Raw genomic sequence first — 25,318 nt, 5'->3', positions numbered from 1 at the left:
TTTCCCTTCTGAGGTGAATAGGTGAGTAAGAGTTTCAAAACTTTCCTCTGTTGCCTTCAAATTAACCTCTCTTCCTGTGTTTTAATGACTTGGATCTCCGAGTGGAGAGTTGCTGTTTCTCACTTTGTTGTGTATCTTGACTTCTCAAGCTATATCAAGAGAGGATGTTCTGTTGTATCAATTGCCATAAAAATACTTTTTTTTTCCTGCATATATAAGCCACCTGTAATTTTGTGACAGCACGAGGATCGATTTGAAGATTTGTATGAGATTAATCTCACTTCACAGGAAGAGTAAAAAATGGTCTGTTTCTTGTTTCTGTGTTTCTGAACTGTGGTGTGTATTTGAACTTGGTAATGTCCTGTGAATTTTCTCTTGGAAGGGCAGGAGACTAAACTAATAGAATATCTTATATAAATATTGTAAAAATAATGATCAATAAAGCAGGCATTTTGAGTATTGTAATTAAAGTATCTCATTTTCAAGATTCCATCTCAGAGTAGCTTAAACTGTTTTTACTCATTACTATGGTTTATTTAATAGTTTTACAAAATTGAGTTCTGCCCTTAAGCTGTATTAATAGGTGGCAAATAGGTTATTGATAGGTATTTAATAGCTTAATTTTCTAGGTATTTCTGTTTAAAATCAGTGGAGGATCCAAGTGCAATGGATTACACTAGTATGTAGCTAATTAATATATGGGTTTTGTAGTCGGAAGACAGAGGAACAAAGTTTAATCTGTTTACCATACTTTTTTCTTGTCCACTGAGAAATCAAAACATGATCCCAAGAAACAACAGAGCTTTCAAGCAAGTTACGTTAAACTTAGCATCTGCAAAATTTAACGAAAATATTTGTTCAGTTGCAATTTTGGACTTAACACTATATTATTATTTTAAAGGTAGAAAATGTGTTTACTCCTTGTAAATACTCCTTTACTCCTGATTTGATTAAAAAAAAAAATTGTTTTGTCTCTGTAAAAGAGTCCATTAGCAAATATGCTTTAGCAGAAGAAAACTTAACTTCCACTGTGAAGTATGAGAGGAAAATGTAAACAGAGCCGGTTTTCCTCATATGATGAAGAGGTCTTTTCAGCCTTCACTTTCAAACAGGCTGCCCAGAGAGGTTGTGGAGTCTCCTTCTCTGGAGACGTTCAAAACCCGACTAGACACGTTCTGTGCAACCTGCCCTAGGTGATCCTGCCTTGGCAGGGGGGGTGGACCAGATGATCTTCAGAGGTCCCTTCCAACCCCTACCATTCTGTGGTTCAGTGATTCTGTGAAATCTGCTTTCTGATATACTATCCATATTTCATAGTTAGTGAGATCCATAAACCCAAATTTAGGAAACATAAATGTCCATGGTTTGAATAAAGTGGGTTAAAGCCATAAAAAATAGTTTGTCTCATGCTGAAAGAAAGAGGGCTGTGGACATATAACTAAAATGCACATTAAATAGTTACTTTCTGAGAATAACATAATGTTTATACATGAAGATTTGATTATTTTTCAAGATCGATGGTTTCAAAATACCAAAATGTGCACACGATAGAGAAGAGATTTTATACATTCTTTTTCTCTTCAGGTTTTTTTGAGTTTCCTTGTGCCCCCCTTATATGGTAGATTAACATTCTGCTTTGCCCAAACCTCCCATAGAGCTTATACATAAGGTCAGAATTAAATTTTGGACCCCAGGTTGCCTGTTTCCCTTCTTTCTATTTTAATCTAGTGTGTGGTTTTGGCAAAAAGCCCAGAGAGCCATCAGTCTAACTTTGAGGCCATTGTAGAAAAAAAGAAGCATGAGCAGTCATGCTTGCAGTCCTGTTTCTTATGTTGTGCTGGTCCTAGTTGTTTACAAGTGCAATTACAGATCATCTTTCACCTGTAATGCATGTAAAATACTGTTCAAACAAGAGAGGCCACAGTGACTTATAAACAGAAATACATTTCTTCTAAGATTTGTCTAAATATGTGAATGTATGAAAAAATTGTATTGGAGGTGGAAAGTTGTGAATCATATCTTCTCTGAATGTTGTAGCCAAAGATGAGATAGGAAAATTTGGTTAAAAAGGAAATACACCTGGAAATTGGTAGATGAAGTCCTGTTAAATGCTTTTAAAAGTGAAATGTCAGAAAATATGAACTCAAAGTTAGCAGCAAATGCATAGGTGGACATACACGTACCATTAGTGCTGGACTTCATGGCATTTGCAAGCTCTTTACAACTTTGCCACAAAATATCCAGTTATGTCAGAATATCTGCTTTGGACTAATTCCATCTTCTGAGCCTCTTGTAAAAGGAACAGTTTGGCTGTATATGAGGTATAAGAAAGTCAAGCACTGAAGTATATTCCTTTAATTTTTCAAGTGCTTTCAGTTATTTAAAAAGTATTACTGATACAAAATGAGCACAGTCATTTTAGATCTTAAATGATAAGTTGCAAATCAAATTTGCAATTTGATTGCAAATGAACTTTCACAAAATACATATTAAATATTGCTTAACTGGCTTTTGGAATACTAAAAAAAAACCCTCAGCAAACTAGTTAACTAGTTTGACAGGCAGAATTAGCTTTAGCAAGAATTGTAGTTGCATGGAACCTTCGAATATTTTCCATTGTACAGTGTCATGGAAGCAGAATTAGCTTGGTAATCAAGCTAATCAAGCTTAGTACCAATATTACACAAGATATTTTTCTCTGCATGTTTTCCTGAGGGATACTTAGCCACATGCTACAAAAAAGCAGTATGTTTTAGACTAGTATGTAGGTATCTTAGTTAGGGTCCTGCAAATTTCAGACGGATGTTGCTAAATCTGTTCTGTGTTTTTAAACTCGATATTCTTTCTCCCTTGCCATGCGGACAGAAAAACATAAATAATACCCAGATTCTGAACATTCCAGAATTTCAATCTTCTGACCTATTTGGCAAGCCAAGCGACGTTTGTCAACACCATTACATGTGATACTTTTCAGACAGACTCCAAACAGACTTTATGAGCTATCTGTGATTTTCAGAATATAATTGCTTAAAAAACCCTTTCTTCCCCAGGGAGTGTATGTTTCTTGTGCTTGTGTGACTGTTTCCTAATAAATATTTGCTGGAAGTCTATTTTGATTGAGGAAAACCTAAAATACAAGTAAGAATATTGTAAAGACCTCAAAGATAAACCTCCTGTACATACTAAGGGCCTGCTTCAGTGATGTATGTTGGTATTAACTAAAGAGGAATTTGAGTGCATTACCAAATGCTTTACTGAATTGGGGCTTTATGTTCCTGCAAAACTTGCATCTGTCAAAAGTGTTTTTAAAATGATAGGTGATATTGTAACTGGCAGGGAATGGGGAATTAGGGGGGTGGTTGATGTGGTTTATTGATCTTGACTTTGCTTCCCAGCCCATTCTCTCAGCTGCAATCTTCAGGTTTTTTCAGTGTTCTGGGCTAGTCTGAAACAAAAGTCATCAGTATGGGATGTGATTGCAAGATGAGACTGGTTCAGTTCCTGTTCAACTTCAGAAATATAACTTTCTTCTTATTTCCTCAAGATAGTCTTAAATGAACTAATCCAAATAGAAACAGTTCAAGTCTCCCAGCAGCTATGTTTTGGTTTAAAACATTTAAAAAAATTTACATGATTAATCAAGAGAAAGTTGCCTCAAGTCAACCTGCTTATATTAAATCTGTATATTAAGGCTGAATGTATTCACGCTTCCATACTCTGCTTCTCTCTTAATAACTGTGTTTTGGCCTCCCAGGCCTAGTTTAGTACCGCAGAACCTGTTTATTTTCTCTAATGACTTTGAAGTGGTGGGTATGGCTCCCCCATTCTGTTAGTGAAAGTGAAGTACGGCATTTGCATGGATCAAGCATTAGTGAAAATACAATTATATCTCGGGAGCTGAAGTTAGTCACTGTTTACAGTATTTTTTGAAAGTCCTGTCTCTAAATCTGTTGCTATTTTCGTAATCATCTTTTGAAGTTCTGTAGAAATTCTAGTTTTCTTGGTCCTGTTTCATGGACAAGTGGCTCTACCTTTCTCTGCTGCTGTTGGTTTATAAACTGTCTTGGGTTTGCGTGGCAAGGCTTTGGTGGCAGGGAGGCTGCAGGGGTGGCTTCTGTGAGAAGCTACTTAGAAGCTTCCCTTGTGTCTGACAGAGCCAGCACCAGCTGGCTCCAAGATGGACCCGCTGCTGGCCAAGGCCGATCCCGTCAGTGATGGTGGCAGTGCCTCTGGGATAACATATTTAGGAAGGGGGGAAAAAATGGCACACAGCATTGGCAGTGGGAGAGAGGAGCAAGAATATGTGAAAACAGCCCTGCAGACACCAAGGTCAGTGCAGCAGGAGGGGCAGGAGGGGCTCCAGGTGCCGGAGCAGAGATTCCCCTGCAGCCTGTGGTAAAGACCATGGTGAGGCCGGCTGTGCCCCTGCAGCCCATGGAGCTCCATGCTGGAGCAGATCTCCACCTGCAGCACATGGAGGACCCCACACCAGAGCAGGTGGATGCCTGAAGGAGGCTGTGACCCCATGGGAAGCTGGCAATGGAGCAGGCTCCTGGCAGGACCTGTGGTCCTGTGGAGAGAGGAGCCCAGGCTGGAGCAGGTTGGCTGGGAGGACTTGTGACCCCGTGGAGGACCCACACTGGAGCAGTCTGTTCCTGAAGGACGGCACCCCATGGATGGGACCCAGGCTGGAGCAGTTTGTGAAGAACTGCAGCCTGTGGGAAGGACTCAGGTTGGAGAAGTTCATGGAGGACTGTCTCCTGTGGGAGGGACCCCACGCTGGAGCAGGGGAAGAGTGTGAGGAGTCCTCCCCCTGAGGAGGAAGGACTGGCAGAGACGACATGATGAACTGACTGCAACCCCCATTCCCCATCCCCCTGTGTGTTTCAGGGGGAGGAGTTAGAGAATTTGTGAGTAAAGTTAAGCCTGAGAAGAAAGAAGGGGAGCGTGGAAGGTGTTTTAAGATTTGCCTAATGTGAATTTAAGATTCTCATTATCCTACTCTGATTAATTTTTCCCTAGGTTGAATCTGTTTTCCTTGTGATGGTAACTGGTGAGCGATCTCTCCTTGTCCTTATCTCGACCCATGAGCCTTTCATTGTATTTTCTCTCCCCTGTCCAGCTGAAGGGGGAAGTGATAGAGCGGCTTTGGTGGGCACCTGGTGTCCAGACAGGGTCAACCCACCACATAAATATATAAAAAGAAAACTTTATTAGGCTAATATATTCAAGTTCCAGACAAGACTGCTGTTCTGCCTCACTCTCCCCTATTTTCTTCCTTACCAAATTGGGTATATTTATTCATATTATTAGGGTCTGTTTCCCTGAACATATTTTACATTTGACATAAGCTCAAGTATCAGAATTCACGTAACTCTGACTTCTGTTATGTGGCACTGGCACTAATACAAACCCCAGTGTGACTCAATCAGCTCTTCTACCTTCTGAGAAAAATGCATTCATTTAGTTGGATGCAGTTTGCTTACAGAGAAAATCTTAAGCAAGATTTTGAGTAAGGGCCTTAAACTAGAGGATTCATACTCCTTTTCGTGAAAGATGATCTTGCATTTTTCTCTGTAATTGTATAAGTTTGCTGTGCTTTTCTGTGAGTTTTCCCCTTCACTGCCGTATAGCTCATTAGCAGGGTTTTAACAGCAAGGAAATAGGAGCAATGTTTCAGCTATAAGTTGCTTTTAGGCTTTATATAGCATAGAGAATTTTTCATCATGTTTAAGGTAAAAGACACTCTGGAATTTCAGATAACAAAATTACCGTTAATTTTTAATCCATGCTTAATAATACTGCAGCAGGTAAAATTCAGAGATAACTTATTACAGAGAGAGAAAATAATGATTTCTGGTGTACGCTGACATTTTCCTGCCAAGCTTGTGTTGGTCAAAGTGTATGTTTACTCATGAGATAAATAGTTTTCACTTCCTTGCACATTGTATGTTAGAAAGAAGAAGCAGTACCTGAGGGCTGGTGATGGTGTTTGGGTGGCAAAGATGGGGTTGCTCTCCACTGCCCTTAAGGGCTGACCTGTGTCCCCAGCGGGCAGGTGACGTGCAGGGGCTGGAGCCGGGGAGAGAAGGGAGCGTGCCGTCAGGAAGCGGTGGCACGCGTGCACCTGCCTGTCATCTGCTCAGGGCTGCCTGCGCCTGCCTGCGTGCCCTGTCACGCCTGAGCAGGAGTGCAAGCTGCACATCTGTCTAGGCTTTCCCTGGAGAAGCAGATGGCTGTGTGTAACTTCGGTGAAGCAAAAATGTTTTCTGAAATGACCTAATGAGCCATTTATAGGTTGATGGAGAAAGAAGATAAAAGAAGCCTTTAGGCATATGGTTACAGTGCTTTGTAGGATGTACTGGAATTTTTCAAATTACTAAGTAGAAACATTCATCTTGAGGATATCAGAAGCAGCAAGGCTAACCAAGAACTTATTTGTTCCCTTTCTTTTCAAGTGTATCCTTGATTGACATTACCATTGTCCAGAGGTTAAAAGTCAAGATGGTGTGCAGTTCCTATCTGTTGCTTCCTCTATGACTTTGGTCAAATTGTTCAGTTCTTTCTCATATTTTAGTTCTTCCTTGTAAATTGTGCACCAGTAGTCTCAATAATGTAAGTTCCTTAGCCAAAAGTGCTGTATAAATGTGAATTTTTAATACATTCTTAACATTAATATTGATGTCACATGTATATTCTCCTCCCTTTCACCTTTATTTTAGGATTTAATTTGACGTTTACTGAACAGTAGCTGAGATGTGGTTAAAGGAGCTTTTTATAAAGAAATGGAGCTGTGTTGAGAGAGAAGTGATACATATATGTTATAACACCCCATACCAGCATTACATCTGAGCACCTCAAAACGTCATCACTTGTTAAGACAATTCTATCCCAGTGTTATAAGTGAGGAAACAACACACAGGGACAATAAACACCACATGTGTAAAGGTGGTTGTGTGTTACCTCCAAACAAAATTAGTGATTTATGTGGAGATTTAGTTAATTGTTTAGAAATCTAATCAGCATGTCTAGTGTCACACCAGCTCTAGTAGGAAGCATATGCACATTAACTAAAAAGGTATATAACATTCAACTAGGCTGCTATATATTCCCCTGATAAGTTGAAAAGAAGAGATATTCGGTTCCTTCCCAAATACGAAATTATGTATTTATGGGTTTTAGCAAAGGCAGTTAATGCATACGTAAGTATTGTTTCCTGTTTAGCAATAGTTTTCTATTTACTTTCTGTGTACAGGATACAGAAATATGTCTTGGCAGAAGATATTTCTATGCTAGGACTGAAGTTTCATGAGTTCCTACTAAAGTCAATGAGAGCTTTGCTACTGAATTTAACAAAAGCAGAGCTATGCCAATATACTTTTGAAAAACCATCCCTTTATCTGCTCAGTGTTATTTACTTTGTAGCAAAGTTATATAATTATATGTTGTATGTGTACACTGAGGCTTCAATAAAACAGAAGCATACTTTAGTCTGGCAACAATAGCAAGTAATATTTTTCAATTATAAAAGGCTGAAAGCGTAGTGGTTCTGCAGGAAGTTTATTTTGGTGCAGCACCTTGTGCCAAAAAAAAAAAAAAGGTACCTTTTGTTTTAAAAAGGCTGTGGGTCCCTTCCTGAGGCTGGAATGCTTATTTCATCAGCAAAGTGCCTGCAGAGTCCAATGTTGGCGGAAGTGCTGAGATCCCAGAGTTGGCTTATTACAGGGCATGCATTTTCTTTTAAACAGCATTCTTCTCCATCTTAAGTAAACCTTTAAAAAGTGGCCAAGTTACTCTCACATAAACTGTTTCCCTATCTCTATTCAGTTTGCTCTGACATAGTGCTGATAAAAGAAAATGTAAAATATTGCATGTAAGTAACGTTATTTTCTTTAAAACCTTTATTTGTTGTCAGTTCTTGAATAGCTCAGAAGACCATCTTTATGCAACAGTTGTGTGCACCAAACAAGGATTGTCTAATTTCACTGTATGTGTTCATCTAAACTATAGCATGGGGTTGATATTCTTGTGCCAAAAGGTAGCAACCTCCAAGCCACGTAACAACTTCCAAGCCGTGTAGGGCAGTTTTCCATTACAAAAGAAATAGGTACTCTGGAAGTGGATAGTCTATTGCAGCTTAATTACAAATCGGTTCCTAGTATCTTGAACATACCTGATCACAGGTTGCAGGTTGGCAATCCCTTTCATAGGTCATCTGAGATACTGCTGCATTGATCCATGGTTCAGTTTGTCTTGGACCTCAGCATTGTCGTGAAATAGAAGCAGACCAGTTCTCTTATTCCTCAGCCTGTGGACCTAACACCTGGAAAATTCCGTAGCCAGAACTGTTTACCTTGGACCTTATCACTTCAAAAGGTGAACTGTAGTATCAACAATCTTATTGTGTAGCCACTTTGCAAAACAAAAGAAACCCTGGGATAAAAAAACCCCAACAACAAAACCTATATTGCACTTGGCAAACAGTATTTGTTCTTCTGGAGTTCTCTATACTAACCATCTTGGTTCAATGACAGTTTTATGTGAAGAGCGTATATACCAGACATCACATTAGTAACAGTTGTCATAATGTTTGTGGAAGCTGCAGAGCTTCAGACATACTAAATTTTGCCTATTCTAATTCTACTGAAGTTCACTGACTGGTCTTTCTGTTGGGTTCAGTGGGAAGTAGATCAGGCCCTTAAAAAGTACATACTCAAAAGAACTTAAGAGGGGGAATGGTCATACATTAGGACAATTAAATAGATCTTAAACATCTACTCTGACTCTAGGGAGAAAAAAAACAAAACTAATTTTTAAGCTTGACAGATTAAGCCTTGAACAGTTCTAACAGTGAACTCCCACCTATCAAAATTTCTTTGTAGTCACAATGATGTCTTAATCCATGGCAACGGTTTCACAGTACACTGTGAAAAATGTCCACAAGACAGGCCACCAGACAGCAGCACACTGCGAGCTGCATGCCTAACCTGCTATCAGTCGCCAGTGTTGTCTGCAGCTGTGAAAGAACACACTGCATTAGCAAAGGTAGCCAAGGACACTCCACTGAGTAGTTGTGCTGGTGGCAGAATTTTTATTCCTAGAACTTTGTTCCATGGACCAGTCCTACGATTAAACAAAGGGAAATGGCTGAGGTAAGGTATGGGTAAGGACTTTAGATCAGGAGCATGGTCAAAGTGCAGGTAGTGGCAAATGAAGCCCCTCATTTTAAAGATTTTGGGAAAGGAGCTAGTCAGTGTAGAGTAGAATACAGAAATATATAGTGAGTGTCAGTAAGGTAGTGGAAGAAGTTTGATCTTTGAAGGCTTAGAATGGAAAGTTACTGGAACTAAGAGAGGGAAGTGACCTTTTGTATGTTTTCTAAATTTTTCTCCATGTCCCCTAATAACTTTTGAGTATGTTGGCTAATTTCAGCCACGTTTCACAGAGATGTAGGAGTCTCTGGGAGAAATAAGTTACTGTTCATTGTTTTAAATAGGCAACTAGGAAGAAGGGGAAGGCAATCTAAATTGCCCAACTGGAGGAAGTTTTAATGTGACATCACATTATTAGGGCATCTATGTGAGAGGGAGACATTACTACAGGCATGGGAAATAATTTCAAATAATTACTGAACCATTTCAGATGCTAGTGACATAGCATACAGGAGCCCATCAGCTCCTGGTGTAGACGTACCAGGAGTCTGTCAGCAGTTTGTCCTCCATCAGGGACAAACTTCATTAGTTGCAAGGCAGATGGAGCTACCCATACTTCCCCTTCTCATAATTCCACAACATTTAACTAATGCATGAAAAAAAAAAAAGAGGAAGAAAATGTGATCATAAGAGTTTTCAGAGTCCCAAACAAATAAAACGTATTTTGCTACCAAATAAATCCAATGTTATCTGTATGAGGCAAAGGTGGGGAGGTTCAAAGATAAGTATGTCACCAAAACTATGAGCGTGTATTTAAGACTGTAAAAATTAAAAGCTTAATGAATCCATTCACTTTTATAAAAGGATGTGGCTGCTGGCTGGGCTACAGTCGGATGGTTAGCCTGATGACTATAACTCAAAATTTAACTCAAAATTTATGTGACTATTCTGTAAATGTCACATGTATTTTGGACTGTCATTAGCCCAGTAATCATTTAGACCAGAGTCGAGCAGTTGTGGCTAAAATAAGAAAAATAATGATATTTTAATCTTTTTTGCCGGTGCTAGTATGCTGTCCATTACATAACTGGTGTACAAATAAGCTGAAGGGGCTAAACTTAACTGGTGATATTCATCATCACAGAAATGTCATTTATGCTGGGTTTTGTTGTGGATATGATTAAGAGCTCTGATAAAGGCCAGTATTTTTGAAAATTAAATTAGGCAAGAAATTAGAAGCAATCTTTTTGGAACTGAAGGAGATTTTTAAGTGGCTGCAGGTTGGTTATCAGTAGTACTCTTATGTTATTATTTTGTAGGGTGCTTAAAGGTAAAAGGAATTTTGAAGCTTTTTTTTTAGGTTGACTACTTTGGAGTTTTTGGCTTAATGTAAATAAGTGTTGTTCCACAGAGAGGTATCATTTTACATCAAACTCCTGATAAAACCCAGTAAATAAACTTTCCTCAACATATAAACACTAAACAATTGGGTTGTTTACTGCTAAATATTTACTGTGAAGCCTTAGAAGTGTTTAAAAACTGGTTGTTCTAGTTTCTGTTGCAGCAGATGCCCTCATAGGATCTCTTCTTAAGCCTCATTTTCCTTTGCACACACCTTGTTTAAGCAGGAAGAGCTTAATTTAAGCTGTAATCTTTTATCAGAATAGACCTTAGTTGTGTTTGCAAAATACTGGTGCTCCTCTCCCCCCTCAGTTTGACAGCTCAAGGAAGCACTACGCTCCCAGCAGCCTATTGCTTAAAGCTAACTGATGCCTAGTAAATGTACTTTTTCACTAGCCCGGCTCAGTAGGTAACACTCCTTAAATTTACCACCATTGCACCAGTTTAGGTTATCTTTGCTCAAGAATAGAGCATACAGCTCCAGTACACAGGGGTTTTAGCATCCTTTTACAACTCACAGTGGGAATTTATACTAATGGCTGAAGGCAGGAAGATCTGGAATTCAAGAAAGGGCTCTGTCTTTTGGTTGAAAACTTTCCATTGCAGAGAATTTAACTTTAGTGAAGTTGTCATCAGTTGACAGTTCATCTTTTTGTATTTGGAACACACTGTGCCTTACCTCTCCCAGGCAAAGCTAAGCTTTACTGTTTTAATGACAAGTTCGTGAGATAGGATCTAGCTGCTGCCTTTATTGCTCAAGCATAAATTGCCTATGGTTAAATATTTGATCATTTAAGATACAGGTGGGTTTGGAGGAGGTAATGTAAGAAGTAGTCTACTGATAATATACTGACTGAGTTCAAATGGGTCTAAAAAGAACCGGTTAAACTAGGAAAGTACTCAGATTTTGATCACTGTCACTTGAATTCCAGCAGTTTATGGCTTGGATCAAATTTCATAGATTTTTAATTATTGATCTTCAATTGATTAATTTTAACTAGAAATTAGCAAATACTACCCTGTCCTTGAGTGTTGAGTTTTCCTTTTTATAACAGAAACAGGTATGTTGTTTTGAGGGTGGGTGGGGAAAGGGAGAAGAAAGGAAAAAACACCTTATGTAATTTTTAAGTTATTTCTTTTAAAATTTATATTTCAAAATATTAACCATAGTCATATCTTCTGTATTCAGCATAACCACAGGAAGAAGGCAACAAATTAGGAAGAAAATTAAATGCATAAGAACAACTTTAACCTAAGTAACAATAATTAATACATTTTTTTTCATTGAAAAAGTGTGTCCCCAGAATGTTGTTGAAAATCGTACTAAAGGAACCAGTTCTTAAATGAACTGTAGTATTTAGTGCATTGAGATACAGATGACATGTAAAGTAGCGCAAGTAAAGGATTGTAAAATTGCCATATCTTTTTGGTTTCTAGAAATGAAGGTAGTGAGGCGGCTTTGCTGGTGAGTACAGTTCTGGTCTTCATTTGTGTCTGCTGAGATCTGGCATGTTCAGATACTTGCCCTCACATTTCAATTGTGGTATTCATCCTTTTAACAGAATTTGAACCCTCTAAACTCCATAGAGTAGAATGGTGAAGGAGTTGTGGGGTTTTTTAGTATGTTCCTGAAAATAGGTTGTGCAGCTTTCAAAGCGCGTAAGATAAAGTTTCTACCTCTATCAAAAAATCACTTGTGAATCCACAAAGAAGTTTCAGAGGACTTTATTTTCTTAAAACGTAAAGGTATTTTTACATCCTGATTATTTTTTTATCATGATTTAATTAGAAGTAATATGAATTGGAAATTTGCATTTCACATACAAGATCCATGTGTTTTTCTTCCTGTAAGTAAAAACTCTTCATCAGGATATACAGTCTGTGGGTTTAGATTTGGAAACTGGTCCTGTGAGCAAACACTTTCCTTCTTGCAAAGTGTCTTTCTGAGGTCAATGAGGATGCACATGAGCATAGGGATCAGCCTGACCTTGTGGTCCACAGGCTAAAGCCCTGTGTTTCTAGAGCAGAAAAAGGCATGATACAAGTCTATGATGATGGCTCTTTTAGCAAAGGCATTTCTCAAATTGTTAGAAAGAACCTGTATATATTAGTGATGTGGGTGCTATAGCACTTCTCTTACTCTTTTCAAGTGGGTTTACCCAGTTCAGCTCAGGCCTTCTAAGCATGCTATCAGTAACCTCTGCTGCAGTGAGGAGTCTGAATTTTTGAGTTCTCTTCTCAGTCTTCAGTTAACGTAGGCAAATAGGAAGGGTAATTTTTTTCGCCAAACGCTGAGAGGATGGGGAGCTGCTCTTGGTAGGAGCAGCAGCAGGGGCGCAGCGCAGGCAGCTGGTGCAGGAGGAGCCGTTCTCACGCACTCCCTGTCTCTCTCACACAAATGTCATCAGCTGGTGGTAGGAGTAGTGGCAGCAGGATCACAGGGGTGTATCTCACATGATTCACTGGGGTCCTGAGTTTATAAAAATAGTAAAAAGAACAGACACAATTTCCAATAAGAAGTAATCTCTAGGGTGTAATGCCCTGGAAGGCAAGCCTTCTTTTCTTGTGGAATTTTCCACTTCTCCTCATCGTGACGTCTTTGCATTGCAGACACCAAGCAGTTGTGAGCATTCCCATGGCAAAGCAAGTCTGTGGTTTGCCATGTGCACAGGCTCATTGTTATAGACTCACTGTGCTTTCATTTTCTTTGTTTTTCATTGCCAGACATGGAAAATAGAAACTACCCTTTAGTGAATATATTTCCTGTCTTACTAAAATGAAGAAATAATTGTTGATAGTTCTTGCCTTGGTCTTGCCAATATTGATTTCCATTAAAAAAACCCAACAAGCCTTACCTGATATCCATACCCCACCCCCCCAATACTTTAGTGCTTTAGGAAAGTTCTGGATTGATATCTCTAGACAGTGAAGTCTTCTATCTGTAAAACCTGTCACCAGCAACATTATTTTATCTTTTTAGCCAGTATGTCTCAAGCATAGTTGAAAACAGCACAGCTAGGGTTGTATTGGTGGCTCAGACTTCATACTCACTTAAGCAGAAGTAACAATTGGCGTCAGTGATGCTGCTACACTGATCTCCAGCTTGATACAGCACTCAAAGTCCTCTTCTGTATTTTACTATTTTGTGCATCACCATCAAAGCAAAATTTTTCAAATTCTCATTTAGACACTTGTTCTGCAAATATGTATGCCTTTGTTTTGCACTAAATTGAATAATGTCACTGAAGAAAGTGGGGTTAATCACATATTTGTGTTAGGTATATGCTTAGAGTTTTCAGAATAAAATAAAGATATAAAAGCTTTATTTTAAGATTTATGGCCCAGATGGCATCCAGCATCCACATACAGTATTAGTAATCTGTTCTAACAGCTGTTTTACATCCTTAGTACCAGTACTTAAAAAGAACAGTAAAGCATCTTTGTCAATAAACAACAAAAAGGTATGTATTCATAGTAATATAGTACACAGACATTAAATTAGAAGATGGGAAATTCCTTGCTGCAGATGACAGCATTTACTCTTATTTTCAGCAGCTTTATTCATTATTCTTCATAAAAGTTTGTTTTCAGCAATTAAATCTTTTGGTGTTATCAGTACTTACTGATAATTCAGTGGCAGAAGATACTGATTTGTATGATGGAATTTCAGTCTGGTTTTGTACTGATCTATAATAAAGAGGCTGTTGGTAGTATAAATTGTATTGATACAAATTTGGCCAAGTTTGATTCAGCTAATTGGCGTGCTACTGTCACTCTTGAACTCTACTGCTGATTGTAGCTTCACATGTCTAGCTTAAGAGCAAAACTTTGCTAGTTGTCAAAGTGCTCTAAAGTATTTTATTGAAGTTATTTGAAGTTTGATTTATTGTTGCATTGAGAACAAGACCAGGGTGCATAAATTCTGAAAGAATTCCCTAGCTGGATTAACTTGCAAAAAAAGGGAGTTCTGAGGATTCCAAACAGTTCTTACTCTTTGTACTTCACGCTCATAAAATCTTACTGTGTGATCACAAACCAAGCAGATTCCATTTTAAAGCTTGTAATGATGTGGACTCATTTCCTTAGCAGGTCTTGTTTCTTGATCAGGTGATCAGAAACAATCTGGTTAGTACAATATAAGAATCTCTCAGCTGCAACATGATAACTGGCTGTATGCACTCTTACAGTCAATTCAGTACAAATAATACTGGTTTGCTTAAACCACATTCCTCTTTCAAGTACCTTTCAGCATTTTTAAATGGTTTGCAAAAACCTGTTTTATTTGCCAGAGCAAGAGAGTTATGAGTGTGCATGTAGTTGCTAGTCTCAGCTGGCAAAATGATAGCTTACATCTGGAGGCAATAACTTCCTGAAACTCAGTAGCCTGATCCTATACTGAAAATACTTTTATTTTAAAGGGAGGGGAGAAGAAGGTCTCCCTTACTCAAGTATGAAGTGGCACAGTCAGAAAAAGATGGGCCTTTCCAAATGACTGCTCAGATTAGCTTATGTTGTCTGCATTTGCCTGGATGTCAGTGATCGTCTTCAGTTGTCTGTATTGGGTGAATTTCAAGTATGGAGTGTCACGTTGGGTCAGTGCCCTGGTGGTCAGCTTGATGCCTTTCCAGAAATCACTAGAGGCAGAAGTTGTTCTTCTCAGAGGGCTCTGGACCACCCTGCCTGGTAATTTTTGCCTGCATCATCATCTCTAGGTCTTCTTTTGCTTTTGGACTGTAGAAAAAACAGTCACTGGACATACATGTCGTATCTTCAAGTCTGCTTAACAGAACCCTACTGCCCCTTGTCTGTGGTTAGGGGGAACCCTATCGCAGAAGCCAGTTTCACATAGTCAAATTATGCAACAGACTTCATCTCATTGCATAATAATAGAGAAAACCTAAGTCCTTGACCAGGTTCTACCTATGTTCTCCAAATGATTTATTGTGTTTGCCTCTTTTGGAAAAAGCTTTGTAGCTCTATGTTACTAGCAAAGGTTTCCTGGTTTTGTTGTGTGGACCTTAGGGAGGAAAAAGTTCTGATCCTTTAGTACATTTCATGTTGTCTACTATTACTTGTCATTTTTTAAATAAGGCAGTGGTGGTGTACGTGCATACCTTTAAGTCTTTTGGGGGTCTTTCAAGGTGTAAGATGTTGTTATTGTTAGTAATAGTGGGCCAACCCTTTTCATTGCATTTCAAACAAACAATTCACAGCTCTTTAGGAGATAGGGCTAAGACAAATTTGAGCTACATTTTTGTCCTTTCTGTCTGGACTATTTTGGATGCTGTTCCATTCCTGGTATAACTTATACTGTAAGGGTACAACAGCTGCCATGGATTACAGTATTGATGGGCACACTGTTACGAATCCCTCCTGGTCCTGACAGACTGCTTCGGTACAGACTGTGGAAACAGCATTCCCCACAGAGGAGCTTTGTAGTGTTTACACAATACTTAAAATGACAGCTTTCCCCATATTGGATTCAAGGCTTTTGTAGTTTGCTAGGATCTGCCACAGCAGGATGTTAGATTCACCCATCAAGTTTATTTTGGCCGTGAGTTTTGATTGTCTTGTTGAGTTTCTCATTTTGCATTTTCTGGATGCTGTCATACCATTCCAGTATTTCTTCTGGAGTCGTCCATGTTGAAGTGAAATAATTTGACTTTCAGACTACAGTCAGAGGAAATTTTGGAGTGTTTAAAATAAAAGCCTGGGCACAATAAACTTTGTTCTGTTAAATCATATAATTTACATGATCTCCAAGTGTTGTAACATTTCAAGGTTGATCAAACTGTGGAAGTCAATGGATCACTGTACACATTATTTTATACTGGCAGTTCATGTTTAGCATTCACTAACAGAATTCTTTCTGGGAATCTGCTAATGCTTGAGAAATACTACGGAGAATAGCCATTTATTTTGTGTTTCTGTTTTCATTTTGAATGTATCGGTCTTAACAAATACAGCATCTCACTCAAGTTTTTAAAACAAGTGCCACTTCTTTTATTTTATTGAATAAAACTAGACACAGAATCTTTTGATGAATTCTACTGTGCAATAGAGGCCCATCATTGTCACAGCTTTGGGACTGTTTATCATTTGCTCTGCTGTTCACATGGTTACGTGTTATGGTAAGACTGCTTCTGTTTTCTGATTTGTGAGGCCCACCTTTTGTTGTTGTTGTTATTTTGTTAACAGCTTGCACAAGTGGACTCCCGAGCTGTACATCTTGGCGCTGTCTTTGTTCGTGGCCTTACAACTTTGCTCATGGCCAATAGTGCCTGTGGCTTTCCGTTCAGAATGGATGATTTGATGCCTTGGGAAGTGTTTGATGGAAAACTTTTTCAAGAAAAATACCAGCAGTCGCACCGAGGTTGCTCTTTGGAACAGCTTTTGGAAGGCAATGTGAGTAATTGCATCCTCTTAGACAGTTCTGTATTCTTCGAAAAATTTACCTGTCCATGTTTGTTCATTGTTTTAATAATCATGTTTACAGTGGTCTTCTTTCTTCATATTTTTCCTCTCTTCCTTATTCCTTTTTCATCCTCTCTGCCAAAAAAACCTAAGGAGGTAGAGGTACTGAGTCTATGAAGGAAGCTCTAATTTTACCTTTATTTTTGTTTACATTACTCAGAAGTGTAAGGAAGTGTCAAAATGGTTCTCAGTTTCAAAAAATGAAAATGCCTGTAATGGTTTTCTAGTACTAAGGTATTCATGAAATTTTTTCCCATATAACATTTTAGGCAACATATTAACGAATGTCTTTAAGCACATTGGGCATAATTTTTAAAGTGTTTAAGAGTGATATTTTTAGAGATACTAAGGAACCTAAAGTTCGAGATGGAGGTTTGGTGAATTCAAACAAGAAGGTATATACCTAAGTATTTTTTTAGAATCTCACCAAGTACCTTTCTGTACATCTGAGTGCTTATTTAGTTCTCAGTCCCACTTTTAAGAAGCTGGGGATTTGTACAATTTGAATGCTATGTTACCAAGAGAACAGTATGACTATGTCTGCCCAGGCACAGGCAGGGCGGTACCAGCAAAGTCTTGCTGGGTATGGACCATACCTGGTGCATTAGGATGGCATCGTGTCCAGGCTCAGAGGTAGGGTCTGCTAGACTGGGTGCAAGGCTGTATTAATGCAGGGAAGCCTCGGATCAGACCTGACCCATGCCCCACCAGCACAGAATATGTGGAGAGATGCTTGGGTAGAGCTATACTCATCTGTGTAGATAGCTCTTAAGACCTTCAATTAATGTGTCTCCTCTCAATGTGGAACTGAAAATCCTGTATCGTTTAATTACTTTTGAAAATTTTACCTTTGAAATGTTTTTACCTGCTGTTACATATATTGCTTGAGGTTAAAATAAATAAAAATTATTCTAGAGAAAAAAGTTTTTGGTTTTGCATGATTTTAATCTCATGCATTCAGTATCAGTTGTTGTATAATTAGTTTTCTCTTCTAATTTTGTGTCCAATTACATACCATCCTGGTCTGGAGTGATGAGTGGAACGCGTGTGGGTGGGTGGAATGTATGCGTTTTCAGCATGGAGGAGGAAGATAATCCTTTCCATATGGAATAAATGATATGATCAGGACTATAGCCTCTATCCAAATCCTGTGGTTCCCATTAATTGGTCTGTTGATTTCAGTACACTTTTGGATTGGGCCAGTGGTTCATCCAGTTTTTCATGTTGGACTTCTGCAGAACAATAGAGGGTCTAAAGAGTAAGTGGGAAAATGTAAAACTATATAGATCAATGTGAAATTGATACTTCTTTTCCATTTGGGTAGAATTCAGGTTAGTGAATAACTTTTACAATATGTATCTGAATCTGTACAAAATTTGTACTGGCTGAGATGTATTCTTAAAAGTGTTAGGTAGTATGTTTTAGCTAATATTTGAAAATCTTTATGTGGTCAGATTAAAGTTATATTTTAACCTGTCTTAGAAAGAGGATGAAGAAAGATGCTTAGATCCCTATAACAGAGCTGGAAATTTGGTAGATCAACTAAAATATCTAGGTTAGTGTTTTTTAAAGCCTGATACTCTAGTTTAAACAAACCCCAGATAAACTGTTCTGTTGTGGGGAAAAATAATCTAGCCCTGTGAATTTTTAGGGTAGTTTAAATATCTTTTTTAGGTACGATTTTATGGTACATATATGGCAGAGATAGCTCCCAGACTAATAAAATAGCTTTCCAGCTTATCGGTTTAAGGCAAGAATCTGGTTTTGGGAGAATTGCCAAGAGATGCCAGTTTAGCTGGGGACACTGGCAAGGCAACAAGTTTTTCCTATTATTGTAAGTTCAACTTCAATAAATAAAACTGGTACTTAGTTCCTGGCAGAGCTTAATGTACTGCTGGAAGCCAAGATCTTTCAGCGCTTGTTTGTTAACAATCTACCCTTGAGCACCATAAATCTAATCTGATGGTAGTGACAGCATTGTATTCAGAAAAAAAGTTATTCTACATGGGATGTTTTGTTATAGAAAAGGTAAGTAATAGGAAAAAGTTACTCCTATTGGTGTTCGGTGCTTGTCTCCTAACTCCTAAGGTCCCTTCTTAGTGTTGTGTTGTTTATGATGGGCTTAAATACAGTTAATAGCTTTATGAAAATTACAGTACAAATACAATCTTGGTTAAATATATTTGCATGTATACCAGAAATTTTGAACATTTTAGGGTTTGCTTCCCACAGATTCTTCTACCAAAGAGGAGAATATGTATAAATTAAATGCAGTTGATATATGTGTGGGCAAATTTTTGTATAGCTCAGCTCTCTGTAGCCTAGCAGCTGTTAAAGATAAAAAATGGAAAGCTTCTGATAAGAATCAAAAATAGAGCCATCTTGCTTTTTAAAAAAAAATGCTAAGCTCATGTTATGCTAGTTCTCTGTTTTTCATAACAGTAATCATATTAGTTTGTTTATCCACACAGAAAATTGGGTATAATAGTCTCATAAAGCAGTAAGGCAATGATATTATCACTTTATTAGCCTTTCTATTCTGCTTCTCACTAATGAGTATGTTCATGATCAATTTTTTAAAATTAAAACCAAATTACCTAATGGGGTCAGCATAAGTGATATGTTTTGTCCTTTTCTGATCATGCCTTTCATCCAACCTTCATAAACACATTCTGAATTTATTCTCCCAAGAATACAATGAAAGGTTTTTCCCGGTAGTGGGTATTCTTCACAGACTGTACTCAGTTTGCGTGGAAAAAAAAAAAAAACAACTCTGGGTTTTGCTTAAGGCTCTACAAAGAGCTTCGATAACTCAAAAAATGTGCTAGGAAAGTTTGCAGGGGCCGGGGGTGTTCAGGGATTCAGACTCTACCTCTAATTTAAGAAATCTCTCTAGTTGCTGCAGTCTTGCCACCTATTGGATTTTTACCTTATTCTATAATCCTTTCCCCTCCTTCCTGCTCCCCCTCTGCCTTGGTGGTTGCAAAAAGGAATTGTCATCCTATAAAAATCAGTTCAATTTTATGAAAATCACAAATTGTGCTATTGCTCTAAAATCTGTCTTTTCATAATTCTTTTCCATGTGTACTACTGCTCACATGCCTGATAGAAATCAATAAAAAATAAAAAGATTCTAAGATATGACATTTCTTCAAAGCTTGCTGAAATCAGTGAAAGTTAAGGATGTATCACATCTCTTAGTATTGCATCTTTAAATAGCTTCAACTTGTCCTTTTGGCAGTAGAACTTTTCATCACACCACAAGGTAAACATTTTTATTTAATTCCCCCGTTTCTCTTTAGACTTGGTTATATTTTATCAGCCTGGAGTTTGGGCTGTTGTGTTAAGTTTTGTTTCTAATGTATGAGATTAAGATACTTTTGATTTTTCACTGGTGTGCTTCCCATGAGTTCATTAGTCCTTATCTGGAGGCTTTAACCATCTCTGCCTGAGGTTTTGCTGATAGAAGTCTAGTGAAGTATATCTACAGGTGCAAGGTAATAGAATAGGAAAGCAAGTGATTTACATATGTGAACAGAGAAGAAAAACAAACTTCACTGAGAAAGAGGAAAACATTTCTTCTGCACCCCAACTCATCCCTCCAAGGATCCACTTTTAATATGAAATGTTTGAACTTTGTTTCCTGAAAAAATGCAAACCAGATCTACCAGCTTCATGTATGTATCAGTGTCAGCTAAGAAAATACTTTCAGTTCTTGTATACGTGGTTGATTTGTGCTGCACCTGAAGAGAGAAAAGCAGAACAGCCACTGAATTTTAACCTTATTGTCTGCAGGAGTCTTTGTATACACCTTTCCAGAATCTGAAGTCTTTCATTTGCAAGGCTTGCATGGCGAAGAAAAGAACAATACAGAGCAGACCAAGAGGGAATGGATTTATCACAGGTTGGTATTGTGTTAATTTTCTCAATAAAGTCAATGTATTGATGAGCTCAATTATCCTTCAACAGCAGCAGCATTTACATAGGTAGCCCATCAAGCTAAGAAAATAGTAAGATCTTTCTCCAAGAAACCAAAGGAGAAATCTACAGAAATATTTTCTGGTTTTAGGAATTCATGTGAATTTGATTACCCAAGTTTGGACAAAATAATATTTCCATCTAGCTACATAGTTAGTGAGATACATGCAATAAATAAAATATCATTCACTGACAGAAACATCACTGCTATTTACTCAGTGACTACAGTTATTTTTGTAGGACGAATTAGATGACTCAGAGGTTTTTTCTTCCTTTCCCTCAAGGGAGCTATTTTAACATTGGTAGCTGAAGGTCTGAGTGAGGCGTTGAGAGAATACTCCTTGTTGGACCGATACAGTTCAAATTATAAGAAAATTTTTGGCCTGGAGAATAGCTTTTTTTTTTTTTTTTTTTTTTTGCCTAAGACCTTGTGCTTTTTTTCCCCAACTTTATGGCTCAATTTACTAAAGACATTTGTTTTCCCCATCTGATCTGCCTGACTTCCAGAGAAAAAAGAAACATCTAAAAGGTTTTCAGCATCATTCACAGATCAGCCTGAACGTTGAGGCTTTTGAGGCTTTGAAATAATTCACACTGAATCTCAATGTTTATACTGGTATTGTGTTTATTACCTGCTTAATACTTGACCAGTTATAATGTCTGTGAGGATGAAAATTACCCTTTCAAAATTCATTGAGCAAATTACAACAGACAGAATGATTTTTTTGCTAGTTCAGTACTTTGCATTATGTGTCTGATGTGGTACTAACCATATTGGTGCTGGACATTCAAAACTAAGGGTATCTGTTGGTGATGTATGATACCAGACCTTGTTAGCATCTGCTATTGCTTGAGAGCCATACTTAACCCTTTTACTTATGATTTGTGATTCCAATTGGAACAGAGATTTCTCTTTTGTTTTAATGACTGCAGTCTCCAAATCTGTGTCATAAAATTTTGATCTGGTTTCTAAATGCACTTGTTAACAGCTTGTAATCATGATCTGCATAGATGGAAGTGAGGACAAGAACCATGCTTATTAGGCTGACTTTAGTTTGGAAAAATTGTAATTGCGCATAAGTATTTTGGCACAAAACTAAGAAATGTTGTCTCCCAAAAAAGAATATGCTGTCTATCATTTTTCTTCATTTAATCTTATATACAGTCAGAGTTGCTTAGTAAAAACTGTTTTTCAGGAAGACAACAGAGAGAATTTAATCCCAGGTTCCAGGAAACACATAGAAGTTCTTTTATTCCTCCATATCATAACCAGATGAGGGGGTTCCTATGGAGAAATCCTCAACCGCAAGGTAAAAAATACGTGCATGTGTCTGTATTTGGAATTGCCTCTATCAGCAATATAACAGCTCTGTGTCTATATGCAGTTTGCATTTGTAGGTATGCAGTTACCCTGTGGCTACAGCAGTCAGTAAAAATACTTGTATCAGTTACAGTTGTGTACTACCATTAGCAAAAACTAACTCTGCAAGGTGAGGTAGAGTGTAGCATTATAATCTGGAGTCATCTTTTACTCACAATGTTCTGGGAAAAAAAGCTTTCATGTGGTATTTAAACTTTCCATGTTTGGTCTCAGCTGAACTGTGTTTAAAAATTGTGATAGTTCTAAAGTGAATTGGCACAGCTGCACAGAAATATCTGTCTGAAGTCTGTAGCTGCAGGTCTTGGTTCATACTTCAACAAAACACTTAAGGATATGAATAACGTTAAACATATTCTTAAGTGGTTTTCTAGATCAGGGTCTGAGCTTCCAGATCATTGCCTAAGTAATATAAATGCAAGTTCTGTCTTGTCTTGGCCTTAACCTTAAGTCATTCACCAGTCTCACCTCTTGAATAGAACAGACATTTCAATGAAGCATCACTGTGGATAACACTGTTGAAATGACATAATTCAGTTTTACTTCCTCGTTATTACGAGTTAAAGCATATACGCGTAGATTAAAAAAAATAAGCAAAAGGAAGTGTCTTAACAAAGAGCAATTATTTTATTAAGTCTGCAGAGCCTAAATTTCTTCTGTGTTTCCAGAAGGAGGTTTTCAAAGGAGATTGATGATGTGGTTAGGGAGGATAAATAATAAATACATACAGTAAAGTCTTTAATATGTTTCAGAATGAGATACTATCATTTGATTTACAGATAAGATTGATTATGTATGTAAAATGTAAAGCTAAAATATAGAGTGTGTATGCTGACTGTGAGCAGAACCAAAACTGGTCATTGTTACTGTGACCATCTCAAGAAGCCTGCTATTCAGAGGTCATCCCTGACCAGCTCCAGAGATTTAACAACTAGGTGCATTCCACAAGTATGTTCCACAGTAACTATGCTGAACTGTGTTATAAATGAGTTTCAGTAGCATTGTTAAAATATCTTGGCTTTTACACTAACCCTATTTACTACCCTCAGGATGCTCTTAAAACATGATCCCATAAGTGCCATTAAATTGCCTCTGTTACAAGTAAAATAGATCTGTTGGAAAAATGTATCTGCCCTTACAAAAGAGCCCTGCAATGTTTTAGAGCTCCTTTTAAACTGATCTGCCAAGATGACTCATTTTGACAAGGTTTCTCTTTCCTAAGTTTACTAGTGTTAAGACAGGTATTTGGGTTGCTTCATTATGTAGACATTATGTTGTTGCAACATTATGTATGTTGTCTCTGCTCTATGTGTGTCTCTCACTAAAGAGAAAGAAAATGAACAACAAAAAAGTAGCAATTTTGTGTTCCATGGTAGCTTATGTGATAAAACTTCTAGAATTATTACTGATATCTATCTATCCCATCCTTTATATACCTTCCCATGGTATACTGTTATGGTTCCTGATGTTGCATGTTATATATAAACCATTGGATTAAGTGCATTAAAAAGTAATAGAAGAGTAACCACGGGACCCATATCTTCTGTGTCGGGAGTGTACCTATGATTAGGAAGCCTTTGGTCTCTCTTATCAGTTAATGTTTAAGAATTCCATGACAATGGCTCAGCTTCAACAGTGGAGGAAAGAGTGCCTCCACCCAGAAAGCATAAACCTAAGAAGCACTGGTATTTCTCAGAGAGGATGGTTTGAATCCCCTCAGGCAGAACAAGAATTGAACTTAGGTATCCCTCATTTTATGGTGAATACTAACCACTGTTCTGTTGTAATTAAGATCTCATCCTCTAGTTGTATTTTGGGAAAAGGAAATTCAGCTGCAGGGTTTGGGGTTTTGGAGGAGGTGCAGTGGGAGGGGTTGGGTTTTTTTTGTTTGGTTTTATTTATTTTAAGTTCTTCTAATAAATTTCTTGGCTGTGTGTCACAAATGGAGAGAGTGCATCCATGTAACTCAGAGCAGGACATCTAAGCCTCACAGGGAGGCAGGTTTTTCCTTACTGGTTCTTGTTTGTTAATTTAGAAGACTTCCTATTTAGCATGCTGACTTTTGTGTATCCTGTTTTGAGTGTCTGTCCATTCTGATGCTTGTTAAATAGATCATAGGTATCTAATTTAAAGTTAAGGTCGGGCTTCTGTTACTGAGATATAAATCTTTGCATTGCAGCACTTCATAATCTGTGTGCATTGAGTCTTGCCTGAGGTAGCATAGATGTCTGTAATACAGCATGACTTTCTGGATCCTAGGTTCGTGGCTGAAACACCACACCACATGCCATATAACCTACTGGTAGACAAAACTTCATTAATTAGCAGTTAAGACCACTAATACATTGATTTGAATCACATCATTACCTCATTCTACAAATAACTAAAACTAAACTGAGCACTAAGAACTATGGAAATCACTATTGAGTGTCATGTGTCTCTGTCGCTCTCTTCAGCAGTCCAGCTGATAAACGCTGAGGTTGTTTGTCATAGCATACAAATTACCATCTGCATCTAAATCAACATTTTTTTTTTTGCTATCTTTTGTAAATCTAACCTTGTCTATGCATTGTCTTCTATACTTTTATAACTATATTTTAAAATTTCAGTGATTTGGACAATGATTCTCATACTAGTATATGAAAACCTGTCTGAAAAGCGAGCTGAAGATAAGGGAAGGAGATAGGGAAGAGAGTGTCTATGGGACTGGTTGTAACAGCTACATGAAAGGCTGAAGTCAAGGATACCTTAATACATTAGGAATAGTGAAAGGTATTGGAAAGAATATAGAATTTCTGCCTGTGATAAGGTAGGCACCAGAACTGTCTGTATGATGGACCCAGGGGAGGGACAAGGCCATAATCAGTAAGAGCTGTCAGAGACCTAGAAGTATTGCGTGATAATTTCAGCTACCACCAGAATCATAAACAGTGAG

At 37.9% G+C, this 25,318-nt stretch overlaps 1 protein-coding gene across 1 annotated transcript in view; it reads left to right on the top strand.

Annotated features, from left to right (window-relative positions):
* Window positions 1-25,318, top strand: part of FAM120B (family with sequence similarity 120B) — a 49,176-nt gene that overhangs the window by 22,684 nt on the left and 1,174 nt on the right. Inside the window, exons 6-8 of the mRNA XM_010281807.1 lie at window positions 16,752-16,958; window positions 20,823-20,931; window positions 22,202-22,315. Of these exons, the coding sequence (XP_010280109.1) occupies window positions 16,752-16,958; window positions 20,823-20,931; window positions 22,202-22,315 (430 nt within the window). The remainder of the gene's footprint in view (window positions 1-16,751; window positions 16,959-20,822; window positions 20,932-22,201; window positions 22,316-25,318) is intronic.

This window comes from Phaethon lepturus, unplaced genomic scaffold (assembly GCF_000687285.1).
Source record: "Phaethon lepturus isolate BGI_N335 unplaced genomic scaffold, ASM68728v1 scaffold5242, whole genome shotgun sequence".
In the NCBI taxonomy this organism is placed as follows: Eukaryota; Metazoa; Chordata; class Aves; order Phaethontiformes; family Phaethontidae; genus Phaethon; species Phaethon lepturus.
This window is presented reverse-complemented; position numbering and strand designations above follow the sequence as displayed.